The sequence below is a fragment of the Notechis scutatus genome, chromosome 3, assembly GCF_049901735.1.
Source record: "Notechis scutatus isolate UNSWTSFEM ecotype Mainland chromosome 3, rNotScu1.2, whole genome shotgun sequence".
Lineage (NCBI taxonomy): Eukaryota > Metazoa > Chordata > Lepidosauria > Squamata > Elapidae > Notechis > Notechis scutatus.
The window spans coordinates 52,049,466-52,076,068 of NC_142011.1; the positions used below are offsets into that span (position 1 = coordinate 52,049,466).

General features: G+C 36.8%; 2 protein-coding genes across 7 annotated transcripts in view; one reads left to right on the forward strand and one right to left on the reverse strand.

Annotated features, from left to right (window-relative positions):
- The first annotated feature begins 716 nt into the window (after positions 1–716).
- On the forward strand, positions 717–14,692 carry KCTD20 (potassium channel tetramerization domain containing 20). 6 transcript variants are annotated; one of them, XM_087959855.1, is made up of 10 exons: positions 897–969; positions 1,432–1,470; positions 5,876–5,960; positions 7,612–7,770; positions 9,066–9,246; positions 9,553–9,655; positions 10,518–10,638; positions 10,954–11,151; positions 12,636–12,746; positions 14,273–14,692. In XM_087959855.1, the coding sequence occupies exons 4-10, from the start codon at positions 7,650–7,652 to the stop codon at positions 14,563–14,565; spliced, it is 1,128 nt and encodes a 375-aa protein (XP_087815981.1). In that variant the 5' UTR covers positions 897–969; positions 1,432–1,470; positions 5,876–5,960; positions 7,612–7,649; the 3' UTR covers positions 14,566–14,692. The 6 variants fall into 6 exon arrangements, with proteins under 6 accessions (XP_087815980.1, XP_026533610.1, XP_026533613.1 ...); XM_087959854.1 differs by lacking the exon at positions 1,432–1,470 and having other exon boundaries at positions 717–969; XM_026677828.2 differs by lacking the exon at positions 5,876–5,960 and having other exon boundaries at positions 840–969; positions 1,432–1,501.
- Positions 14,693–18,865: 4,173 nt separating this feature from the next.
- Positions 18,866–26,603, reverse strand: part of STK38 (serine/threonine kinase 38) — a 29,642-nt gene continuing 21,904 nt past the window's right edge. Inside the window, exons 10-14 of the mRNA XM_026678168.2 lie at positions 25,456–25,573; positions 25,107–25,230; positions 23,488–23,583; positions 23,209–23,303; positions 18,866–22,181 (exon numbers count right to left, since the gene is read on the reverse strand). Of these exons, the coding sequence (XP_026533953.1) occupies positions 22,051–22,181; positions 23,209–23,303; positions 23,488–23,583; positions 25,107–25,230; positions 25,456–25,573 (564 nt within the window). The 3' untranslated portion in view covers positions 18,866–22,050. The remainder of the gene's footprint in view (positions 22,182–23,208; positions 23,304–23,487; positions 23,584–25,106; positions 25,231–25,455; positions 25,574–26,603) is intronic.

A 26,603-nucleotide genomic window follows, 5' to 3' on the forward strand; every position in this document is an offset into this window, starting at 1 on the left:
ACCCCTGGTCCATAAATTCTTGAAACCATATTGTGCTCTTTGAATCCAGACCTCTGCCTATTCCAACTGGCAAATGTCACTCCATTATCTCTGAGAAAGCCTGGAGAATAGGGGAAAATGTCAGCTCCTTAGAGTTATATAGACCTCCACATGGGAGGGAAAAGAGAATGACAAAATTTGTGCTGTTCTGTTGTGATGCAAGCATAAAAGGAAGAGTTTGTATCATGATTTTACTAGGTGCCTTGGGGCATCATGGCAGGAACAGATTCCTATACAGCAATTTTTTTAAATAAATTTTCAGAAAAGGGTCCAGGAAATATAAATTCATTGGCATTGGTCCCTGGGAACATTCAGGGGCATGCCAGAATCACAATTAGAAGTGGTAATTTTATTAGGGAATCCACTTCCTGCAAATATCATGTTAGCTGGGGAATTCTGGGAGTTGAAGTCCAGTGATCTTAAACTCGTCAAGATTGAGAAACACTGGGAACCCCTCAGTTAGAGAGGGCCAATAATGGATTAAGAGAGCAATATAAAATGAAGGAATAAAATACGCCATTTCATAATTGTTAAATCTATTTAACGATTAGAAAAAAGTCACCTTGTAGGGGAGTTGGGCGACATAAAAATTAATACATTAATTTAATAAATAAAAATTAATAAATAAAATAGTGGTCGTTGCGATTTTGAGGCATGCAGTTTGAACTCTCATCCTTTACAGGGCAGTATTCCGAGAGCAAAGGAGCTTACCGTACAGTACAGTATAAACATGCTCTCTCCAGTTTTCATTTGTTGGGCAGGGACTCTTAATTTGAAATAAGGCTCATGAATAATCATTTGGATTTAGAAGGCGGGGGGGATTGCTAAAATCTGGCTCTTCTGCCGCTTGGATTTATCCACATCCTTATTAAAAGTAGATTTCCAGGCTGCGGCGCTGATTCATTAGCTGGAATCCTTTAGCGAATGCCGGTAAGTAGATGCTAATAATTGCCTCTCTACATTTTTTATTGATGAACTTGAGTCCAGAATAGAAATTAACGTCGATCAGACGGAAGTTTTTCCACGAATATATTTAATTGCGGCCTGAAAGAAACAGAAAGTGTTTTTCAATCGTTTTGAGATTTCTGGCCCTTTAAAAGCTCGATCGCATTACGTAATTGAGGCATGGAAAAAGTATCGGCGGAAAGGCTAAGCATCAGAATGTAGAAATCTCTCTAGGACGGTTGAAACTGGCTATCAGAAAGGGGAAAAAAAAATAGGGGGAAAATGCCCATGGTTTTGTGTTAGATGGACTGATCTTGCAAGGGAGGGCCTTCAAGGTGGAGCTCAAAGCGAGCAGGGACCTTGAGTTCGTTTTTCTTGCGGTTCTTCCTTAACAAAATCTTGGGGTTGGGCAGAGGTTGGACTCAGCAATGGCATTCCTTCTTCCAGAGCGATGCTCCTCCATGAAGAAAGAAAACCCTTCCCAAGGTTAATGTTTTCGTACATTGCAGCTTTACTGGTATCGTTCTTCTTTTAATTTTACTAGAATAATTTTATTAAGAATACAGGAAATAGGTACAAATAAATGGGCACAATAGGACAGGGACGGGAGGCACGATGGTGCACTTATGCACGCCCCTTGTTGTGTACATAAATACAGAGATTTACTCTCACGTAATTCCGAGATGCAAGGTGGGGGGGAATACTATATTCGGATCCAAGTTCGTTTTTCGAGGGTGAATAATCTGTCAATTTGGCGGTGTTATTCAGAGAAACTGCTTTGGATATTAGGGTTTTTTTCCTAGCAGTGAACAAATATAATTTGAGACAGAGGTTTTCCAACACTATTTTAATAATTAATTTAAATTACGTGGGAATATTTTAAAATATGTCTTTTCTGTTAGGTGAACATAAAGTAGTCTGGCAAAACAAAAGGTAAAAAGCATTTTAAAAATCTAAAGTAATTTGGTTTTTTAAAATTGTCAAGGCAGACCAAGGAATAGTAGCAAAATCTGCTGTATTGTGATAAACTAAGTGTACCATATTCCCAAATGGCTTGATGCTGTGAAATAAATCAGAGAAGCAAAATGATAAATCAGGTTTCAGAAACCAAATTCTGGAAATTTGAAAGGAAACACTAAAAATGTGCACATTATTCTGCTTTCTGTCACCTGAGCAAGTCTGTGCCTCAGGTCCTGATTAACAGGTAAATTGAAGGATTTAATCCTTAATGCAGGGGTGGGCAACTACCATATGGCAACTTTACAACCTGAGGACTTTAACTCCCAGAATTCCTGTCTCAACATGGATGGCTCTGGAATTTTGGAAGTTGAACTCCAAATAAAGCTGCAATAATTGCCTATCCCTGCCTCAATGTCTTCTGTATTGATGAGATCAAGAATGTTGCATTTTTTCCTACAACAGTCTTACCTCTACTGTTTCATCCAAGTCATTAATTAAAAATTTGAACAGGGCAGACACAACATGGTGAATCTAGTTTTTACTCTACAAAATGACAGAACATTGTCATATGATGTTTTAATAGAACAGGAATGGGAAGTAACATATGAATCAGCATTTAGAGCACCACATCTCTAATCAGGTGGACCCATTGGTTTATTCCAGAAAAAGACACATGGGAGAGTGCATATGATATTTTTTGTTGAATTAGTTGTAGTTTTAAATCATGAATGATAAGCACCAAGATAGTCTTCTATTGATATTCATATAGTAGACGAATCCATTTCTTTTTCCATGACTTCTTAAATTTTTGAGTATCTGATTTTGCATATTCTAAAAATGGATTATAAATTGCTGTTATTACATTTGTAAATAATCTCTGTAAAGGATCTTCCAGTACTGTACTAAAGCCCTTGCAGCTGCCAGCTCAAACTTGGATTTCACATGCTAGTTTGGCTGAGAATATTGCCACTCTGCAGTGATGTTTACATTAAAAATTGCAACAATTTATCATTTGTCCCAATAAATAGATTTCAGATATTTACTTAATAACCCACTCCCATTTCTCAAATAAAAGCATTTTCTTGCTGTTTTGTGGTTTGGATTCGCTATAGGTTAATCTTTGAGGATCAAGTGGGAGCTGCATGCCACACCTCTCCTAATAAATTAATGTGGCAGAAGGGGAAACATCATGCTTTCCAAGTTATTTGCAATGTTCAAAATTTTCCATGCATTCTTCTGAAAAAGAAAGGAAGCTAATAATTTCTGCTTTCGGACAGTTAAAACTTCCTAGCTGAAAAATGAATGTTCCTCAAACCTTCTTGTCTTTCAGATAAATATGAAAAAAGCATTAAATGTCTGGAAATATGTTTGTCGTATATATGACAAATTAGTTGAAGCAAAGTAATTTTTCTCCAGAGGTTTTTTATTCACCTGTCCATATCTGTTGCTGTTTAAGTATTAATGTTGTTTGGGAAGAGTTGCTGGTTTGGTAGGGCTCTTCCTTTTAATTATATGTCAACAGTATGGAAAATAACAGGAGAACAAAGTGAATCATCATCTCTGCTTCTGTGGTTGCAGAGTGAGTAATGCTAGAAGGCTAGAAGAGCAGCCATTGTCCATCAATTATACAGTGATCTGAATTGCTTACTTCTCTTTATTTAGATGAGTCTTGCATTTCTATTTTTGTTTCTTTTATTCGTGCAGGGTTTCTTTTAGTTTGTTAGTTTTTATCTTTTTAATTGTAATGTTTAAATTATTATATAATATTTTTTTTTCTAATATAAACAGCCCCAGTCTCTAGAGGGATCTTCTTGGAAGAATTAGCTGTAGATGGCTTTATTGGATTGAAAAAGATTGGAGCTTCCCTAGTCCTAGAGCGGGTATCCTTTTGTCGGCTTTACTTTTTTCTTCTCCATTTCATCTTTTTTTTCCCTTCCCTGCAGATACTTGTTTTTGTTGGCAAGTGTCTGTGGTGACACAATGGTTAAAATGTAGTATTGCAGGCTAATTCTGCCCACTGCCAGGAATTTGGTCCTCACTGGCTCAAGGTTGACTCAGACTCATCCTTCCAAGATGGGTAAAATGACGACCCAGATTGTTGGGGGCAATATGCTGATTGTCTAAACTGCTTAGAGAGGGCTGCAAAGCACTATGAGGCACTAAATAAGTCTTAAGTGCTATTGATAGCGCTACTTTGAATATATTTTACAAAGTCAATTACCAGAGTACCCCCACCAGCCTTCAAGTCTTTCTCATATGATACCGGGGTCCTCCCTGGAATGTGGCCTCTTTGGCCAGCCGTCTGTACCAACAATCGGTTCCAACTGCAGTGCTTATATCTAAGGACATGCAAGTTCATCACCAATTTGTCACCTTCTCCAATTTTCTTTAATGTGCCCTAATAAGAGAAGCAAAAACAACATCAGATTTTGTATAAACATAATAACTGCCTTGGATAACATAAAAATGGAATTGGTCCCTATCCTTTTGCTCTGACCTGGCTTTCTCTGGGAGAAGAACCAGAAAAAGGGAAAATAGAATTGTTGCACAGTGTCTTTCATTGACAATATTGCCTCAAAATTTCCTTTACAGTTGACAGAATGCCCTAAAATAGTCCCAATTTGATAATAGTTGCAGGGGCAGAGCATGAAGAAATTGAGGTGGAGATAGCTCAACTATGAGGACAACATGAAATCCTACTCTGCAAACATGGAAACTTCAGGTTCTTGGCTTTAGTCTAAACCACAAGTTCTTTTCCAAGCACGGTTTTCAGAGAATCTTTAGGAAGTGTCTTCGGAGATTCTCAGTCACCCAAGTCATGATTGTCCCAAAGGTGCTTTTTCAAAAGGTAACTAGGCTTTCTTTGATTTTTCTTGAAGATGTTTTGCTTCTCATCTAAGAAGCTTCTTCAGAAAGCCCAGTTGCCTTTTGAAAAAGCACCTTTGGGTCAGATTTAGCAAGATTTCTTGAGAAGAAAGGCATGGGGTACAAGAATTTCAGCAACTGAATTATATCCCATCGGCAGCCAACATATTCCTATCATATGTTATGGTGGAATCTTCCCTTGTTTCTTTTTTCTTCCATTATTTCTTTTTTCTTGTTTCCAGTCTTTGTCTGGAAAGCTGGTGATTGACGATTTAATGATTATTTTAAAAAATGTCTCCTGAATCCTTGTCAATCGGGGAACTAATCCATACAGAAGCACTAAGCTCTGGAACCAATTCTGTAGCAGTTATAAACATATCCTGATAGAAATCTAATATGTTATAATGAAACATGAGCATGCCTTTAATATTTCCGTATTGGGACAAAGTGTAATGTGAGAGGGCAAGCAAATCACATTAGGTTTTCTTGGTAATACTTAAAACTGTGTGTGCTTCAGAAATAGAAAATTTTTTTTTTTTCAAGGCTTCTCCTCCCAAATGCCATTGCTTTAAGAGCTGCATTAACTTTAATAGTAGATATCTTGAAATATTTGCATGTTTTCAGACCTCTGCATATTGCAAAGCATTTCCTTCACATCATTTCTGGAAGCATATACAGAGTATACTATATAGTATAAGAGTACACTACAGAGTATACTATACCTAGTAACCATTCCCCTCTATTCATAGTTCAGACTAAGCTGCCACATGCCTTGTTTTGATTTTGGTTTAGCTCGTTGTTCAAATACAACAATTGTGCTTAGTTCAATAAACCATAGTTGATCAAGGCTTGGCATTATGTGTAAAACCAGGCACTATTATATACAGTATACATACAAAGACTGAATGTAATATGTTAATCATAAGTAGAATTCCAAAATTCATTAAGCACATACGATATCTTCCTTATGTCAAGTTGCAAAAAAAATGAAAAGTTTGAGTTTGTTGGAACTTCATCAAGCCAGATTAGGGTTTCATTGACAAATAATATGTCTCAATTTCTATAGCTGGTTAAGCCATACTGTAATTTGATGATGATTTTATGTAAGAAGATGAAGAGCCAGAACGGCAAATCCCTGGATCAAAATCTATGTAAGTTGCATGCTGTTTATGAGACATGCAGTGAAATATGCTGTGTTGAGAAAAGAAATTAAACACATTCATATGTCAGCCATTGTCTCATGATACTATTTATAGAACTGGATTTATTTTTAAATGTGAGTATGTCAATAGGACAGTTTTGGGTTGTTAACAAAAATGGTTAACTGGAGGATTGGAAAAATAAATGATATTTCATTTATGACATGATCTTAAATATTGTTTAACACATTGTTATTAGCTACTAACTTAGAAACTTAGGTGTTATTTGGCATTATAGCTAAAAGAAACAGTTTAGTGTAATGGTTAAGGCACCAGGCTAGAAACTGGCTGAGTATCAGTTATAGTCCTGCTTTAGGTACAAAGCCAGTTGGGTGACCTAGGAAGTAGGCAATGGCAAATCATTTCTGAAATCTTGTTGCTAGGAGTCAAGACTAACATAAACCACTTCTCTCCCCAAAAGATGCTGTTTGCCATTTTAGTTTCTTAGAACCAAGGACTTGGGCTAAGAAGGTATAGGCAGCATTATATGTAATAGAAAAGTGAATTCATCACAAATAGAGAATTGGTTTTCATTTATTTAATTTAGATATTTATTATTCTTCAAACAGCCAGGGGCATAAGGCTAATGAGGCTGCTTCACAAAAGGCATTTTCTTTTGGATGGCGTGAAAATCTGAATACTAATGTCCATGTCTCTTGTTCAGTTTGCTGTGTGTAATCTGCCGTTAAGCTTTCCAATAAGGACACATCTAGAAGACTCGATATGTTCACTGTCTGAAGGTGTGATGTGCTGCAGTGATCTTCTTCTCCCCATTCGTGTGTAGAACAATATCTTGTATGAAATCAATGTTCATAGTTACCTGTCTGTTTGATTGATTAGATGCCATCAAGTCATTGTTGACTCCTAGCAATCACATGGATAGGTTTTCTCTACAATGATCTTTCAGCTCTTCCATTGATGCACTCAGTATCACTGTAACTCAGACTGTCTACCTTGTTGCTGGTCACCCTTTTCTTCTTTTTCCATCCCCTTTCATAGCATTAGAGTTTTCTCCAGAGAGCTAGATCTTTGTAAAATGTTTTGGTAAATATAAAGGCAAAATATGAAAGAAAAACATTTAAACTCTTAAGAGAAAAAAAAAATCACATGTAGTCACACACCATATAGTGAAATGATTAGAGAGGCTTTCCCAGCTTGGTGCTCTCTAGTTTCCGGATATACCTTGTGCAAGCTAAACATATCTCATGGGCACCAAATTGAGTCAAGCTGAGGTAAGAATATGCTGCTGAGACCTAAATTCTAAATTCCCATTCAGGTTTTATTGGGCGATGGTTTTGGCCATATTTTGTTGGAATCCATGAGCTGCAGAGTTAAAATTTGGATTGTGGAATTAAGATATAGAAAATAAGTAGGAACTTATCGCACACATATAGTTGAGAGTCTTTGGCACCTTGTCTTTCTTTTTATGGGTGATATGAGATTCCAGGGCATTTTCATATATTTTCTACATGTTTTGTGTTAGCAAAGCATGCAGCGAGATCTTCAAGGGCTGCCTATGGCCTTAAGCATCTGCATGTAGCTTGAGGAAAGAATAGACTGAGAGATTTTGTCTTGATGTAAATTCTTTTTTCCTTTCCTGTAGGACTGCTTTTCCAGTTGAATATTAGTCATGCCGATGGAATGGAGAAATTGAGTAATCAAGAACTTGAGAATTTAGCTTCTTCAATCCGTGATCAGGACAAAGGCAGTGTAAAACAGGGCAGCCACAACATTAACATGTTTCCTTTGTGCAGAAATCAAGGTAAGGACAAAACCATTTTTTTAAAGAATTAAAATGTACCAGAAAATGCGGTCTTGTCTATCTCTTTGGGATCAAGTTATTAATGGCTGCATTTCCACAGAATCTTTAACCAGTTGTTGCCATACTGTGAATAAGATGCACTGTGATGTGCATAGCCCATTAGGTTATATTTGTCTTTTCTTGATAGTGTAAACCTAAATAGATCAATAGTAATCAAGTAAAATGAGCCAAGTGTGAAAACAAAGAAATTACAGTTCTATTCCTAGATAAATTCATACCAGCTGTGTGAAAATTCATATAATTATAGACACGTGAATGCAGAGTGTGAATCATTCTTCTGTATGATCAAACTACTACAGATCCTTAAACACAATACTTTTATTATGTAATCAACCTGCCTAGGACATGGACCTATAACAAAGGTTGGTCCATTCACAATTTCCAACTGGACTCTTCCATCTTTTTTATATCACAAGAAGAAAGTGTGGACCAATTCTGCATTGTTTTATATTAATTCAGCTAGAAGAATTTGTCCATAGGTATTGTAAGCCAGTTATGCTTTTTCTTATGACATTGGGGCATTTCTGTACTAACCCATAATTAATGTGTTAAATATAGTTTAAGCGGCATGGTGGACTAGAGGTGGAGCTTTTGCCTCAAAATCAGGAGACTGTGATTTCAATCCTAGGTAGTGGCAGATATTTGTCTCTCTGGATGCAAAGAGAAAATATCTACTGTGAGCTCCACGTAGGAATCAGGAAGGGCTTCTGGCCAGTAAATGCTCATCTTCATTCAATCGCCCCAACTCCACCCTGACGGAGGTGATAACAGGGTTGTTAAAGAAAAAAAAATGTATTAAATATAATTAACCTCATTAACCAGTTTCGTCTGGTAGTTAAGGCATTCTAGAAAGCCAGAGATTGAGTTTTAGTTCCGTTTTAGTTCCATCTTTGCCACAAAAGTCAGTTGGATAACTCACTCTCTCAGTTCTCTAATTCTCTCTCTCTCAGCCTAACCTACCTCCCAAGGTTGTTATTGTGGGGAAAATAAGAGGAGGAAGGTGTGCTGAGTAGGATTTCCACCTTGAGTTATCCATAAAAATAATAAAGGCAAGATACAAATAAAATAATCATTTTGAGTAATAGATGAACTTTTAAAATCTAATCATTGGTGCCAATTATTCAGATGCTGTTCATATCTGATGTCTTTAGAAGAACAGTTCAGATCTGCTTTTCACCCAGCAAGTTCTCTATGTTCTAATGGCTTTGAATATGCCAATATTATTTTCTTCCCAGGTGGGAGTAAACGAAATCAAGGCTACTACAGTACACAAGAACAGTCTGGGAACAGTCCGAACAACTTGAGCAATAGTTCACAAGTCCAAGCCCCAGAGAAAGTGACTCTTATTGTAGATGGAGCAAGATTTGTTGTAAACCCACAAATGTTCATAGCCCATCCCGATACCATGTTGGGAAGGTAAGTGACTTCGAGTTGTAGAGAATTCCAGAAGCTGTTCTGCATGCTTTCCTATCTTAGAGGTATGGCCAGTCTAAGCAGGACTCTGAGTGGTATGTGTGAAGCTATATCAAGTGCTCAGATCCAATTTTCCTATTCAGTGTTAGCAATTCAATTACAAATTCTAGGCTTCAAAAAATAAAAACTTTGTAAAATCTAGATAATTTTCATGAGAGTCCCCAATAACAGCTTGCTCATATAGAAATTATTCTTTGCTTAAGTGGCCTTAATCTGATCTACGTACCTTAATTTCTTTCTGCTTTTCAGAATGTTTGGACCAGGACGAGAATATAACTTCACTCGTCCAAATGAAAAGGGCGAATATGAAATTGCAGAAGGCATCAGTTCTGCTGTTTTTCGGATTGTGCTGGTAAAGAATTCCATGATGTTCCAGAAGCAGAGCTATTCCTTCTATTTGTAAAGTTCCATTCTTACTTTCAACTTCAAGGGAATTCTGATTTTCTTGATAAGTATTTTTTATTCTGTTGAGACTTCAGATTTTCCTCTCTCATTTTTCTCCATTTAAGGGAACCAATATCATTTTATTTGTTGGATTTATATCTCATCTTCCCTCTCTAAGAGCTCACACAGTTACTTAAGGATCTTAGTGCGTTTTATTCCCACAACATCAACCCTATTGTTCCATGGTGGTGCAGTGGTTAGAGCGCAGTATTACAAGCTACTTCTGCTGGCTGCTGGCTGCCTGCAATTTGGCAGTTCAAATCGCACCAGCCTCAAGGTTGACTCAGCCTTCCATCTTTCCAAGATGGGTAAAATGAGGAGCCAAATTGTTGGGGGCATATTCTGATTCTGTAAACCACTTAGGGCTGTAAAGCACTGTGAAGTGATATATAAGTCTAAGTGCTATTGCTATTGCTATTAGATAGTTTGGTTGAGATAGAGTGATTGATCCAAAATCACCCAGTGAGTTACAGTGATTAAGAACAGAGCTGAACCTGGAGCTGAACACACACACACACATACACACATTATATAATCTTGCATTTTCATTATATGATTTATTCTGTATTCATTATTCAGGGAGGAAGGATATAGCACTATTAATGGTCAGCTTTTAAAAATAATATAGAAAAAAATTGTCATTATGTGCCATTATATATAAAGCACAACAATATGCCTAAACTATCAGTAGATGACAGATCGCCTGGGTATGCTATTTTGAATGTTTTTGATGGGGAAACGTATTAATAATTTATCCCTTGACTTTTCAGGATTATTACAAAACTGGAATCATTCACTGTCCTGATGGAATTTCTATTCCTGATCTCAGAGACACCTGTGACTATCTTTGCATCAATTTTGATTTCAACACGATCAAGTGTCAAGATTTAAGTAAGTATAACAGCATTTATAACAGCCTTCCGCACACAAGTATTCTTCAGATATGCTGTCTTTAGTTCTATAATCTTATAGCCATCATGGGTGCCTTGATCATGCTGGTTAGCATTTTGAGAGTTAAAGCCAGTCCCTTTTGGAGAGATTTAAAGTAAGGAACACTCATTTAAGGGAGTAATGTATCAATTCTCTATATGTTTATATGCTTTTATGTTTTGTGCTAGTTCTTGCTGTTGAGATGATATGAGGCTGATAGAGTTAGACCTATAACATTTAGCCATATTCAGAAAATCCATTTATCTACTTCCTTAGGTGCATTATTGCATGAACTGTCCAATGATGGGGCTCATACGCAGTTTGATAGCTATCTGGAAGAGTTAATCCTGCCGATAATGGTTAGTAGTGCTAAAAAAGGAGAGCGTGAATGTCATATTGTTGTATTAACGGATGAAGACATAGTGGACTGGGATGAAGACTATCCACCTCCAATGGGGGAAGAATATTCACAAAGTAAGTATTTGTAAATGTTACATATAAAATACGTTTTAAAGTAAAAATAACATTGCACTTTTATAAAGAAAATCTCTGTTAGTGTCTTGTGCAAATATCAATTTCCAAGGGTCTGGGCATCCCAAAATACAGTTAAGAATATAAAAGTCATTGATTGTGACATACTACACTGCTCAATGCAAAATTGTATGTTTAAAGATATATACCATTATAAATTACATATAATCCTTGCAACAAATGTACAATTTTAGTTTATTAATTGCTTGGGTGATGGATAATTTCCTTGTTACAGCAATATTACATTGTTTCTTTTTCCTATGAGAAAAAATACAGTGCTTCCTGAAGTTTCTGCACTGGTATTTTAAATGCTTTGTAAAATATAGTGCTATGGGTGTGAAATGCCTTACAATCAGACAGGGAGATTGGTGGCATATAAACCAATCAACCAAACAAAGCACCAGTCTAGAAAGCAGGAGATTGTAAGATCAAGTTCTGCCTTATCCATGAAAGTCAGCTGGGTATCTTTGGGCCAGTCCATGTCTCTCAGTCCAGCCCACCTTACAGGGTTATTGTTGTGGGGAAAATAAGAAGAAGAAGGTGCCTCCTGCCTGTTGGATAAAGGCAGGATACAAATAAATAATAAAATGCCGTATCTTAGTGAGGCAATGAAGAAATACGAACATATAAATCAATGCACTGAAAAGCTTCATAGACTTTTAGTGGGTAATGGTGCCAAGTCTACATTGCATTTCAAAGCCAGCAGCAGGATGGCAAAGACATAGTGGTGGCAAGACAGCATTTCTCTGCTCAGATGCCTTTCCAGATGTGTCCTTGGCAGAAAGTTACTAACCCATTGCATGGTTGATGGTGAGTGAAGGACAAGAGTTTCTGTAGAACATTAGCAGCTTGAAAAACAAGATAACAAACAAGATGCTAAACTCTTTGGGAAGTTAAAAAAAGATAAGTTCTAAGAAAAACATTCACAAACAAAAGGCTATTACAAGCTCCATGAGCAAACTGCAGAATCAACGGAATAGGAAGGGAATGAGAGAGAAGCTTCATCAGGGCTGCAGTATTGTTTGGCAGAGCAGAAGGAGGTTGAGGCAAGAATTTGCTCTAGGGAAAATAAATCACATTGTGGCTGCTGAACCACAATGCAAGTATTTTCTGAGAAAAGCAGGAACTTCCTAATTTAAGGGAAAGAAGTAAACATTTCTGCTTTTCCAGAAATAAGAACAAGGGAAGAAATAGAAATTGTATGTGAGAGGAAAGCCTTTTGACATTATGAAACTGCCAGTCTTCCTTGTAGGCTAGTATAGAGTCTTCGGAAATCACCTGTATTTTCAACTGTTATTTTTGACAAAAAAGTTGCCCAATTATTGTTTGTCTCAGCAAATTTAAGAACAGCTGTTGTACTCATATTCATTGATGCTGTACTCATATGCATTAATTAATTATGTGGCTTTTTTTTTTTCACCTCCAAGTTTTGTATAGTTCTAAGCTCTACAGATTCTTCAAGTATATTGAGAATCGGGATGTTGCAAAATCTGTTTTGAAAGAACGAGGCCTCAAAAATATAAGAATTGGCATTGAAGGTATGTACAGTGTTTCCTAAGTAGTACAAACTGTTAAAAGGGCAACTAGCTGCACTTTCCTTTTCGAAACATCAATTTACTGATTTTATTAGTCATATGTAATTTTGCTGATTCCTTAAATCAGGGGTGTCCAACCTTGGCAACTTTAAGACTTGTGGACTTCAACTCCCAGAATTCCTCAGCCAGCAAAGCTGGCTGAGGAATTCTGGGAGTTGAAGTCCACAAGTCTTAAAGTTGCCAAGGTTGGACACCCCTGCCTTAAATGATAAATTTTGTCTTAGGAATGACCCACCCACTCAGTTCCTGACAAACCCTTATGCTTAACATTCCTTGAGCTTTGCCTATTTTTGAAGTTTTCCATTATTTAAAGTCTGCTCCTCCTTTCTGAAATTAGCAGCACCAACCTGACTCAAGGCCAAGGCTAGACATAATAGTTCAGCTTTGTGTACTGAACACATGAGTCAGTTCCATTTATATTTTTCAGTGCTAAGAAAGTCTCTTCTTCGTGTCAGCTTTTTTCAGTCTAGTCTCTGCCTCAAGATGTCTTGGGATCAAACCTCCCAGGCCAAATGATCTCCTTTTTAGGAGGAGGATATTATCAGTGGCGCGATTCAACCGATCTAACAACTGGTTCAGTAATTGCACACTTTGCGTGCACACCATTTTAAAAAGTCCATTTTCAGCTATATACTGTATATACTCGAGTATAAGCCTAGTTTTTCAGCCCATTTTTTGTGCTGAAAAAATCCCCCTCGGCTTATACTCGAGTCAGATTCCCCTCTGAAAAAAAAAATGGTGTGGAGTCGGGCCTCCGGCGGCAGCGACTCCCAACAGCCCCAGCCGGGAAGGGAAAGGCAAAAGCGCTTTGCCTTCCCTTCCCGAGGCGGCGGGACTGGGGCCGCGCCGGCGGTAGTGACTCCTGACTCAGGGGGCCTCCGAGGGAGGGGAAGAGAGTGACTCCTGCCTCCCGCTGTCATCATCATCTTCTTCTTCTTTGGGTTAGTGAATCAATTAAACCTTTCATGATAGTGAGATCGTTTCCCAAATTAATTATTTTTATTTTTGAAATTTACCAGTAGCTGCTGCATTTCCCACCCTCGGCTTATACTCGAGTCAATAAGTTTTCCCAGTTTTTTTGTGTAAAATTAGGTGCCTCGGCTTATATTCGGGTCGACTTATACTCGAGTATATACGGTACTTACCATTTTCAGCAGAATACTTACCTTCTACTACAGCCCTGGTCAGTAAAACAGCTGAGGCGCAGCAGAACCGCTCTGCCACGTGAATTAGTTGTGCTCCAAAATAAGGAAATAAAGCACAGGAAAGGGGCGGATGGAGGCCGGGGGGCAAATGATCACCAGAATTACTGGTTCACCCAAACCAGACCGAACTGGTAGAATCCCACCCCTGGATATTATCCTTTTAGGAATATTTATTACTTGAAGAAAAAATTAAGCTACATATGTAGGGGCTGAAGTTGGGGGGAGTTTGGGAGAATAATTATACCAGAATTAACTGTGTTTTAGGTTACCCCACTTGTAAGGAGAAAGTGAAAAAGAGGCCTGGAGGACGCTCGGAAGTGATCTATAACTATGTTCAACGTCCATTCATCCAGATGTCTTGGGAAAAGGAAGAAGGAAAAAGTCGGCATGTTGATTTCCAGTGCGTTAGAAGCAAATCTCTAACAAACCTTGTAATGGCGGGTGAAGACATAGCAGAAGATCAAGAGATTATGTTGCATCACCCTCCCCAGGTAGACGAGCTTGATCGATTAAATGCACCACACTCTCAGATGGATGCTAATGAAGTGGCAGATTAATTAAGCAGCACAAATGGCTCTCAAATGGACGTGACTGAGCTTTTGGGTGGGGACTTAATGCCCAGTTCAGAGCCGAATTTTCTTGTCATGGTTGCTATAGTTTCCAAATATAGTCTCTTCAAGCCCAGAGGACTATTTTTTTTTTTAAATTAAATTTGCTTCTTGAGGGTCCCAAGCATTCTCTTAGGAGAACTGGAAATCTGACGATTGAGTTAACATTTATCCCTGTGGCTAAATAATTGAATTGGAACTAAAAGAATGGAAACCTATTTTCAACTCACTTGAATTGAAAGAATTGATTGATTATGTGACATCAAGTCATTTTTGATTCCTACACTTAGATTTTCTCCATGATGATCTGTCCCTAATTTGTTCAAGTCTCCCAGCTGTGCATTCCCAATGCCCCTGCAAGTGTCCATCCATCTTTCCTCCCTGCTTTCCCAGCATTAGAGTCTTTTCTTGAAAGACTGTGTGTGTGGGATAATTTGACCCTGATCATTTGTGCCTTGAATGATGGACTTTACGTTGATCTGTTTGATGTTCCATTGAATTGGAAGGAATACAACATAAAAAATGTGTTAAAGTCATTCATTAACATTAGTCTACACAGACTCAGTTTTAAAAGGTATCATATCATGAAGGATTCCATTGTGGTATTACAATCATTATCAGTATCATAGCAAAGAATTTGGTACCCTTCATCCTCCTGGCTGAAATAGATATTTATACAGAAACATCACACCTACGATGCATACACTTTTGTCACCTTTCTCTTCAATTTCCTATCCTAACACTGATATAGCAGCTCAGAAAGGAAGATCAGACGCACTTACCAAGGTAAGCACCAACAGGGAGGAATTGGAATCTGAATGCCCAATAGACCATTCAAATTAATTTTTAGTTTAGTTTACTTTATTGTCATTGCACCTCGTACAATGAAATCAAACACCATCTCCAGTGCACATCATGACCATGAAAATAAACATAAACACACATCCTTCACATTCTATACACTGAATTGAAAACCTCTGACACTGCACCAACACTGCACTATACAGTAGAATTCAATAGAGTTACTGTCCTGGGATAGAAGCTGTTTTTCAGTCTATTTGTCCTTGTTTTTATTATATTGTACCATCTACCAGATGGTAATAGTTCAAAAAAGGGTGCCCAGGATGAGATGGATCTTTGAGAATGTTTTGAACTTGCTTAAGGCAACAGGAGCTATAAAGCTCTTCCAAAGAGGGGAGAGGGCAACCAATGATCTTCTGGGCAATGATGTTAACCCTCTAGAGTGCTGTCCTATCTGCACAATTGGCAAACCATACAGAGGTGCAGTAAGATAAGATACTCTATGGTGCAGCAGTAGGTCACCAGCAGTTTTTCATTCAGTTGTTGTTTTCTGAGAAGTCTCAGGTAGTATAATCTCTGCTGGGCCCTTTTGACCAGGGCTGCAATGTGAGCACCCCAGGTCAGGTCCTCTTTTATGGTAACACCCAGAAACTTAAAACTGGCCACTTGGTCTCCATTGATAAGCAAGGGCTGTATGTCTGATCTGTTCCTTCTATGGTTCACTATAAGCTCATTGGCCTTATTGGTGTTGAGGACCAAGTTATTGTCTTCACACCATGAAAGCAACCAGTCCATTTCATCTTGATAGGCAGACTCATCCCCCCCAGAGATGAGTCCCACCATTGTTTTATCATCTGCAAATTTAGTAATAGTATTACTAGTGTGAGTGGGAATGCAGTCATACACAAAAAGAGTAGAGTAAGGGACTCAACACGCAACCCTGTGGTGTACCAGTGTTTAGAATAAGGGCTGAAGAGGTATGATTACCTAATCTGACCCTCTGTGAGCGGCCAGACAGGAAATTCAGTTACAAGGAAAGAACCCGTCCTACGTTACACATATGCCTAAATTGTGCTGGAAATAAGCTACTAGAATACAAAGGAAAGTATCATTTGTAGAAAACAATACAAGGCTCAAACATTCAAGCAGCAACACTGGATGAACGAAGATGGCTGAACATCCTCACCCCTCAAGCATTTCTTGAAGGTAAAGGACTTCCTTTAGAAGGATTCCACAGCATTTTGAAAGAAAGTGACTGTTGCAGGAACACCTGCGGTGCAGCAGCTGTCATATAAGTCTTGAGTATGGAAAACGTTTTGTGGTTGTTCCCTATAATCTGTCCTCTTGGCTAAGGATTTTGATCTTTGATCCTAGCAAGGATGTCAGGCTTTGTGTCGTCACTTCTCAGCATTTTGGTTAAGATCAATTGTAGGAGTAAGTTTTCCTAACTGTCTCAGCACCTTGGGACAATCAGGGTGCTTGAAGCTGGCCTTTGAAATAGTCAAGTTGGGAAACATAATCAGCAGGATCAGTAGAAAGTTATATATAGCAGGGCTCCTCAAAGTCATATACCGCAATTCACAAAAATGATGAGTTTCTGTGATCCCCTCCCCCCATTAACGACTCATTTCATTGGGATTATGGCTGGGCAATAAATAATAAAGCCTTTTAATAATTAAAATTGAATTCATGAATTGAATTCAAGCTGATAAAACCTTACGTTTATACTCAGAACAGTGAGGAGATCCCCACTTCTACCAGTATGAATAAATGCCAAAGTTAACATTAAGGGGATTTTTTTTCTTTCCGTTCAATTATAATCTGACTAATTTGAAATCATTATAGAGCATCTTGCACTCTGGAATGATGGAGAGCCGGTTTTGTCCTTTTCAGTCAGGTACAGTATTCCTTCAGGTACAAGAATGTCATACCTTCCTGCCCCTTCCTTTTTCACAGCTAAGCATTCCTAATTCCTAAATCTTCTTTTGTAACAAGACTTGGTTTCTAATCCGCTACTAATTCTTATTTCCCTTTCTGAATCTGTTTTATCTAAATCTTTTTTAAACTGTGGTACCTAGAACTAGATGCTATAGTCAATATTGGGATCAGTGAGTACAAAATCTTATGCACGCCACATTGTAAAGTAAGTCTGAATATGGAGTATGATTAGCTCATTCTCATACAAATTAAATATTTCCTTGGAGGCCAATCATCTAGACAAATTTGTTTTAAATTTGGCAGTTTCTAAATTGGTTGGCATTTTTCCCCAATGCGAATAATGCAAATTTGGTTAAGATATCTAATGTACTCCATGGCATTTACATGTTGATGGGCTACGGTGTTCAACAGTCCCAGGAAGCATGAATGATGGTGAAGGGTGCAGGGAAACAACATCAGCAACATCTGGAGGCCATAGCTTTTTGGGATCTAGAAAAATTTGCTGTAGCAGATATAAAGCAATGATTGTGCCATTGGACCCAGATCCAAACCACAATTTTAGAAAAATCATGATTTCAGTGGTACAGACCAAACCCAGAATCTAACTCACTGGATAGATAAAATAAAAAGTAACTTTTAAATTAAAGCAATGACAAATTCAGGTCTGTGAAGTTTAGGCTCATTGTATCCCAGTGAACTGAATAATCACCAATTTCATATGCAAAGGCCAGCATTTCTCATAGTACTGATCAGAGTAAGCATTAGAGGCAATACAATTCAAAAGTTATTCACAGATTTATTCTAAAAAATATTTGATGCAAGTGCCCCCCCCCCCCCATTGCATTTGAGCAAATGGAAAAATTCAATTCAGGAGTAATCACACCCTTATTCTTTTATTATTGTGATTTAGTTTATAAGTTAATTCAAGGCATTTACATGCTGTTTCAGTATTTTTTGTAAAAGTTTTTATATACTTCTTCATAGACTTTATTATAGTACTTTTGAATCTATTTTCCTGTGACTTTTCTTTTGATGCCTTCTCAGCCAAGTACCATCAGTAGAAATAGCATTCATGTGTATCTATATTCACTTAATAGACTCCATCTAGGTGTGCACATAGAAACAAGGTACAATATATCTACAATTGATGTTATAAAGTCTAAATGCTGCTGTATAATTTCTGTCACAAGTGAACCAGATTTTGTTATAACCAAGATATGCCTTTATAAGTTCCCTCTTATTGTAACAAAAAAAGTTTTATATGGACAATTATAGTTTTCCTTTAATCAACATCCTGATGCCATGTATTCTTTTCTTCCTGTCTTCCTTTCCTAAATTACTTGTTTTTTTTTTTTTTTGCAAGCATATAAATTTAGTAACTGGAATAAAGTTGTGCATCAACTGCATTTGAAAAATATGCTGAACAAATACATCTAGTCACATACTGATCATAAGTTATAATGAAGCAACTTTTAGTAACTTTTTAAATTCAGAAAACCACCACAAGAAATAGCAAAACTACATTTATTGAAAATGAATTTTATACATTTCAGAATGCAAAGGTTGTTCCATATAGAATTGGTCTCCAAATAAAACCAACAAATCACATACAAAGTGTTCTAAATTGTACATTGCATTGAGGAACAGCCATATATGCAGATACAAAATAATTGTCATCTACCAAAATAAGGCAGAACCCAGGCACAGCGGCTAGTCAGTACCTAAGTATAGTATAACCTGCTAGGAATCATACACAACCAGCAGTGTTGCTTATATTTACCTTAGCCAGGATTTTTATTTTCTCCATCCCCCAGCAGGCCAAAATCCAAAACTTTTGCGGGTTTTGGGATATGTGGAAGATACATCAATGATTACTTAATAATTCAGCTCAGCAAAATATAGCAACTTGCATTTACTAGTATGATATAATTGCTTGGCCAATTAGATCTAAAAATTGCTTTAGAACAAGGAAGTGTCATCCTAGAAAAGTGACTTTCAAAAAGTACTATGAGCTTGTGCAAGATGTCAAGAGCCAGCAATATGAAAGTGGCAGCTTATGTGCTTCAGTGCAGCCCAATCATGGTTATGAGTTCACAATAACATTGACAATAATGGCAATTAAGTTTTGACAGGGTTCCTTTTAAGTTAGAACTTAATATTTTTAAATTTTAGTTAGCTGGGACTTTTAATTCACTTTGAGGTCAATACCAACACAGCTGGGGTTAAGATGAGAAGGAATCAGGAATCAAGTTCATATATCTAAACTGTGGATTAGGTGCCAACATTATGCATTAAAATATATGACCTATTTTGTGAGAACTCTTGCTTTAGTGTTCCTAAACATGTCATTAGAATCCAAATTCTAATGCTTCCATGCAAAGGGAGATGGCAGTTTTTAAAAAAATGAAATAGATTTAATTTTCATAATCTTGTTAATATACTATCCTTTTTGTGAGTGTCCTAAATTTAGCCACAGTCATAATGGCAAACAAGCACCCTACATAATATCAGGATAGTCTACTGAGATCTTGGCCATTGTCCTGATTGTAGAACTCAAAACTAGTCTTTTGCTTATAGCAATGTTTTATTCAACTTCACTAAAACAAAACAAAAAAAAACAACCCCTTTACCTAATTACAAAAGACAAGCAGAATTATACCTTGTACTGTAAATTCAATTTACCCACATGCATACTATCCTTGCATTCATAATCTATCACACTGCGCACAACTCTGTACTATATTGTCATAATGCAAAAGAAACACATTACTGTAATGGAGATAGAATGTAACACAATGTTTTTTTCCCTTTGAAAAGGTGTTGGCTGGTCAACTCTCTTAAGCTTTCTGGTTACCCTGAGGGTTTTCTACAGCTTTTTTATTTAAGGCTTACTAAGCACCAGTTACATATGCTACATGTTTTCAATATTTAGCAAGCACCAGAATTTAACTTCAAATCCATCATTATCTAGCAAATAAGCAAAAAACCCTAGCCTCGTTAGGGATGAGGCACGTCCAAACATGGTAATTGTAAAACTAGGCACATAGATACTTAAAAGCAGAAGCAAGCCTTGCTTCCCTTTAGGCTTAAGTTAAATGCAAATGTTTCATTTGCTTCTTCCTCACTGATGTTTCTCTGTAGATTCACATCTAGAAAGCTACTTGGAGCAGCAGGCTTTCTCAGACTCTTGGAGATAGCAAAATTTGTGGCATTAGTTTTATATGATCAAAAGGCACATGGCACACTCTCAGAGAACATGTATATCACCTATGGCATGTATATAGATAGCTACAGTAAAAAAAGTTTTGTTTTTTAAAAGTCCGGTGGATAAGAAGAGATGAAACAGAATGAAACAATTTATGGTCAATGTGAATGGCTGATATTAATGCAAGCTGCTTCAGCTCTTTCAAAAAGAACAAAGGCTGGACCTGACACATCCTTCCTGAATTTGATTTATTTGAGCAGAATACTTTAGGTGCTCTTTGCCTATTAATATATAAGAAAAGAGCCAGAATATATTAAAGCTTTGTAATTTTATTTAACTAGATAAATTTTTTAATGTACTTAAAAGTATTCTGGGACATAATTTTCAATCCTCTTACTATTCTTTTTCTGTTTCCAAATGCATTACGTGTATGTTTCTTTATAATCATGGTGCTGTGACCAAGAAATAAATCACCCTACATACTTCAAAATTAAATTACAGGCATAGAGCATAGTAAATGAGAATAGTAAATGGTATGTTGTGTAGACAGTTGGGATTTGCCTGGATAACCTGAATATCGTAATAGTGTCAAAGAGCCCAGTGTATGCAACTATTACAGCCAAATAGAAACTTTGATTACACAATATGAATTCATGTAATTTGCATTACAAAACTATAGACGCTCTCTATTTTTAAGATAAAATTCCAAATTATCTCAAAATCATAGAATCATTCTCGTTTTATAACAATGTATTATTGGCTTTGATATGAAAAAGATCTGAAAGAAGGGAGGGAAGGATGACATATTGTTCCCAATTTCCTTACAGTATTGCCTACAAAGTGTTGTTATTACTAGTGATCTGCTTTTTTTTGCGAAATAGAAAAAACGTTCTTTATAAACAGGTTTTACCAGAAATTGCCACCATTGCTCATAACATTGCTTATAGAATACATAATATTAAACATACCAGAAATTTATTAAAAGGCATAATACTTCCAGATGACTATTTTAGTACCAGCAGTAAAAGTGCCGCAGGTTTTGAAGCCATTACTGGACTGAAAAAATGCTATCAAAAAAACATGAATAGCCCTATATTTAAGGCAAAAAGATTTTGCCATCCTATGGGATAAACTACTGAGAGTCAGCTCTCTCGCCATAGTAATTACTGCTCTGCTTCTTTTGTAATGCCTTAGCCCTTAGAACTGAGCTGTATTTTCAGACAGCACTTGTAAGACAGAACACATCATATTCGGAATTAAAAGCCTGCTCTTTCCTTTGTTGATGAAGTAAGTCTTAAAATTGTTTACCTAAAGACCAAAGATTAATTAATAAAATCTGCAAATGCATCTGTAAGTGCGATTTGTGGAATTTCCCCTTTCCATCACTTGTAATGTAAACAGAGCATAAGATGTCATTTTGCATTCTTCAAACTTTCACAGCCCCAGGGTCAAAGTTCCGAGACAAAAGTAAACCATCTAGCAAAGAACTGTTATTTTCCTGACTTCATGTAGGATGGTATTGCCCCTCGAGCAGTCAGACCTTCAAAACGTTTGTAGGTATAATTGATAAAGACCCAGTCTTTGTTCTTGTAGTCCGTTTCTGGATGGTTACCTGTGGTCACTGATGAAAAACAAAATTCAGAAGGAATATTAAACCATTTATTACAGGACAGAAATTTGTTGTGAATATTAGACATTTGCAAGATGGGAGAATATTATCATTCAGCTTGAGTGTATTATAAAAAATAAAAAGAAAGAATTAAAAATATAAAAGAATGGAAGAAAGAAAAAGAAAGGGAGAGAGGGAAGAAGGAAGGAGGAAAGAGCGATCATTAAAGAGCATGACATCAACCCTGCCAGAGTGAGGAGACAAATTAGATCAGCTTCTAAACTCAGAGAACTAGTTTCCCCCCCAAAAAATTTTCAAGCATTTAATCATGTACAAAATAAAAGGGATTGATGACAATGCATTTCGTATCAAAAAATATCACAAAGGACAAAAAAAAGACTTTAAGATCACAAAGATGCCAGCTGCTTTGTATCATTCTAACCCTATAGCCCTGGCTGGCCTTTGTTTAGATGTAAACTTAAAACTGGACTGCAGTAAACTTCTCTAAATTTGGAGTTTCTTTTTTAGCTCTCATATCTGGGATTCATCTATTGTATCCAGGCACTAATAAGGATAATCTCTGCTTATGTTCTGAGATCAGCCAAGGCCAGCTAAGGCAAAATGAACAGCAGGGATATGCAAAACATACAATTTTAAGAAACGCTGTAACATTCTGATTTTCTTTCTGATGTCAATCTGGACATTTCAGAACTGGTCTGCTCATTTCCTGGAAATAAATCTTCTGTAATGGGAAATAGTTTACTGTATTATAAAGCTAGTTTTTTGTCAAAAGAAAAATGGAACATTCTAACGTTCCCAGAATCCTAAGTCTCTGGAGGAGAAACTTTTGCATACAACTTAAGAGCAGATATGACATCCCCAAAGTAGAGAGACTCTACCACAGATCCACCCTGCTAAGCGCCTTCCATAAGGATTTGCAGTGATTTTTTTTCTATGAAAAGACTATTTACTTGAGAGAATCAGGGACAGCTAAGGTCTCGCCTAAGAATAAAATAAAGCAAAAAGATTAATAATATACCTGCAGATTTAAGGATATCAGATTCCGGAAATTCATCAAAGTTTGATGTGTCATCAATACTTTTGATTTCTATGGAAATTGCCGCAGGTCTCTCCCTGTCAAAGAGAATCAGGGTTAAATAACTGGTCTTGCAAGGGAAAATAATTTGTTCTACTGCAAACCAAATATACATCATGAGTGTTTTTGAAACTCAATCTCAACCATGCTCAAAGTTGTTGCAGTCCCTCCTGTGTGATTCAGCTGGAAAACTGAACAAAAGCTGAGAAGAAAATACTGTACCTAATATGCTCCCAGTCAACTCCTTCAAAAAAGGGGTTTGTTTTAATTTCTTCAACACCTGGGGCACCAATTCGATGTTCCCATTCACAGCAAAATCTGAAGATAAAGACACCATGGATGATTCAGAAGTTTTAAAATATGAATTACTAACAAGAAAATAAAGTATCTGCGGTAGACAAATATATATATTCATTCCAGCACACTATTTCTGAGGCAAGCCTTAATAACCTAAAGAAAAAAAGAGTATCGGTGCCGATACAATGCTACTGCTATAAACAAATTGGAAAAAAGTGCAGGGCCTTACAGCTTTCCAGGGAACTAGAAAACATACTTAAAAAGTATCATTTTTGATATGATATCAAAATACTAAATGAATGAAATCAACATACTAATGAAATACAGCCCTGGATGTCTTATAAGAACCTTTCTGTTGCACTTTCAGATACTAAACTTTCAATTTCTAGAAAGTAATACATATAGAAATACAATCCCTCCTCACTTTATTCAATGTGATCAGGATGCCTATTTTCTCTTTGTAATATTGGCTTTTCAAGAAAATAGGAAACAATTTAAGCCCTCACTGGATGGTAAAGGTGGACTCAGTCCAGCACAGCTCCATGCTAAAGTATTAAAGTACGCTCTAGTATTCTATTTCCTTCCTTAACAATCAGTCACATACTTAAGGGAATCCCACAAGTAGAGGCACAAGTAAAACAGCATCCACCCACTCATGTTCTTCAGTAATAGTATTCAGAATCGGACCAACTCCTGGACTGAATATTACATATAATCATAATTGTAGCCATGTTAGCTATACATTCCATGCATTTATTCATGAAATGTTAATTACATAGGTACAACCAAATCTGTGCATTGCTTGGGGGGGCGGGGAGAATTAAACACAAAAGAAAGAACATAGTTCAACAGTATCTATTCAAAAAACAAAGAAAAGGCAAGATACCATTTTAAAAAGCATCAGATTGTAGGCAGCTCTCTTGAATATAGGATTTTCAGTTTAAGCGGAAAATGGACCAAATCTCTTGTTTGAAGGAAATGGAGTGCATGTTCTGGAATACACCCAATGCTCTCCAGTTTCTATGCAATACAAAGTATAGGGAAAGTGCTGGGTGAACCAGGTGGAAGGAGGTGGGCCTGAAAGCATTGGCTGAGGGAAGAGATGGAATGGTGAAGTTGGGAAGAAGGCAGGTGGACCAACAGATTACTGTTGGAAGCAGAGTAGAAGACAATGCACACCAACCACGCTAGATTTCCTCTCCAATCCAGATTTTGTTCTTCTGAAAATGTGGATCAACCTAAATATTTTGAATTCTATTTCTGCCAAATCATGGCTTACCCAACAGTTCAGGAAAATGTCTAGAACATGATGGCTTGTTTCTAGCTCAAAATTGAACTATTTTTTCATTTCTTGAACATCTCTACTTATACTCTTGGATATCAGTATCCAACTTGGGATAGTTTATAAAGCACAATTGTACAATTTCAGAAAATGACAACCCAAATCATTGAAGACTGAATATTAAAGTTCGTGCAATGAAAACCAAAGTATCAATTTCATCACTCTCCAAGACTTCAAGGTTAGCAATTATAGATTTAGGTACCTTAAAATGAGATCTTTGGCTCTCTCAGAAATAGGAACTTCTGGGGGGAATATTAAAGTCTCTTTCCAATTCATTACTTTCTTGTATGTTTCTTGAGGTGTCTCTGAACAGAAAGGAGGGTAGCCTGAGAAAAGCATAAAAAGTTAGATCAGTGATTAATGAAGCAAAGCTATACTAGATAACAATTCCTAACTCCATACATTTCATTTCAAAGTTAAACATTACAACGGCAAATAAAAATAAAGATAATGTTACACCTCAAGTAATATTCTATTTAGAAATGAAGGAACAGATTTAGATCTGTGACCATATCATAGCTCTAATTTGGATCTACTATGTTATCCCTTACCGATTAGCATCTCATACATTATGACTCCAAGGGACCACCAGTCACAAAGCTTATTGTATCCTGTCTGCATGAAGACCTCTGGAGCAATATAATCTGGAGTTCCCACAGTGGAGAAAGCCTAAAATGAAACAGTATCTATTCAATGATTTTAGAAATATTCCATTTGTGAACAAAGGACTGGAGTAGCAAAAGAAAATTATGTAAGACATACTGCTTTTGTAATAATTCCCTAAAACAATCTTGGGATGTGAAACTTGGAGATGGGGTGGTATTTTCTTTCTAAGTAAATATTTAACACAAATGATGTACTTCTGGCAAACACTTTACTTCAGATTGAATTATTTATTAATGCAAATATTGTAGCATTTCTATTTGCTAAGTCAGTTTGGCTAACAGTTGCAATACCTAATATCAAGTCTAATGTCAACAAGTATTAAGATTGTGCTGTTGTTTGGATTCTATTCCCTCAAAGCTTTTCCCAAGTACATATATACAGCATCTGTCTGCAATACCTTAAAGCAGTTGTTCCTTTCTCCAGGATTTCATAATCCTGAGACAAGATACGTTTGCTTTATAGCACTAAAAATTGATAAGAGTTTCACTTGTACATGTTCTGTCAGATCTTTCAAAAATCGTATCTGAAGCTTGACCTGAATACCTGTGACATAGGAACAATACGATTTACAAATGGAGGAAATCTAATATGCTTCTGGGCCATGTACTCTATGAATATCAGCATTTTTATATGATAGTGTTAGAACGCAGGTTATTTTACTCCATCTTCCAATGCCCTCAAGCGGTTTGTAGGATCTTATAGACTTGGCATAATACTGCTTTCAGGCATTTTACCATCTACATACATAAAATGTTCCTCCACACAATAGTGCAGACGCCTGAATCAGGGCTACCACAAGCATTAGCAATGCTTACCATCTGTACTCTTCCTATATATAGCAGCTTTATCTAATCTGCACTAACGGAACAGAGAAATAAATACAGAAGAAGTCCCTACCAGAAAAGGGTGTCTCCTCCACCTATTTTGCTGAGACCCCAGTTCCACTCATTTCCACTTCCCTTTTCAACTATTTCCATTTGGTTTAAGAACTAGAATCCAAGTTTGTTTTTCTTCACTCTTCCCTTACCTTCTT

Coding starts and splice junctions, on each gene's coding strand:
- KCTD20 (XM_087959853.1), top strand. CDS start 1,446: ATGAAGAAAGAAAACCCTTCCCAAG. Junction 1,471..7,611: donor GAAAGAAAACCCTTCCCAAG/GTTAATGTTTTC, acceptor CCTTTCCTGTAG/GACTGCTTTTCCAGTTGAAT. Junction 9,247..9,552: donor CCCGATACCATGTTGGGAAG/GTAAGTGACTTC, acceptor TCTGCTTTTCAG/AATGTTTGGACCAGGACGAG.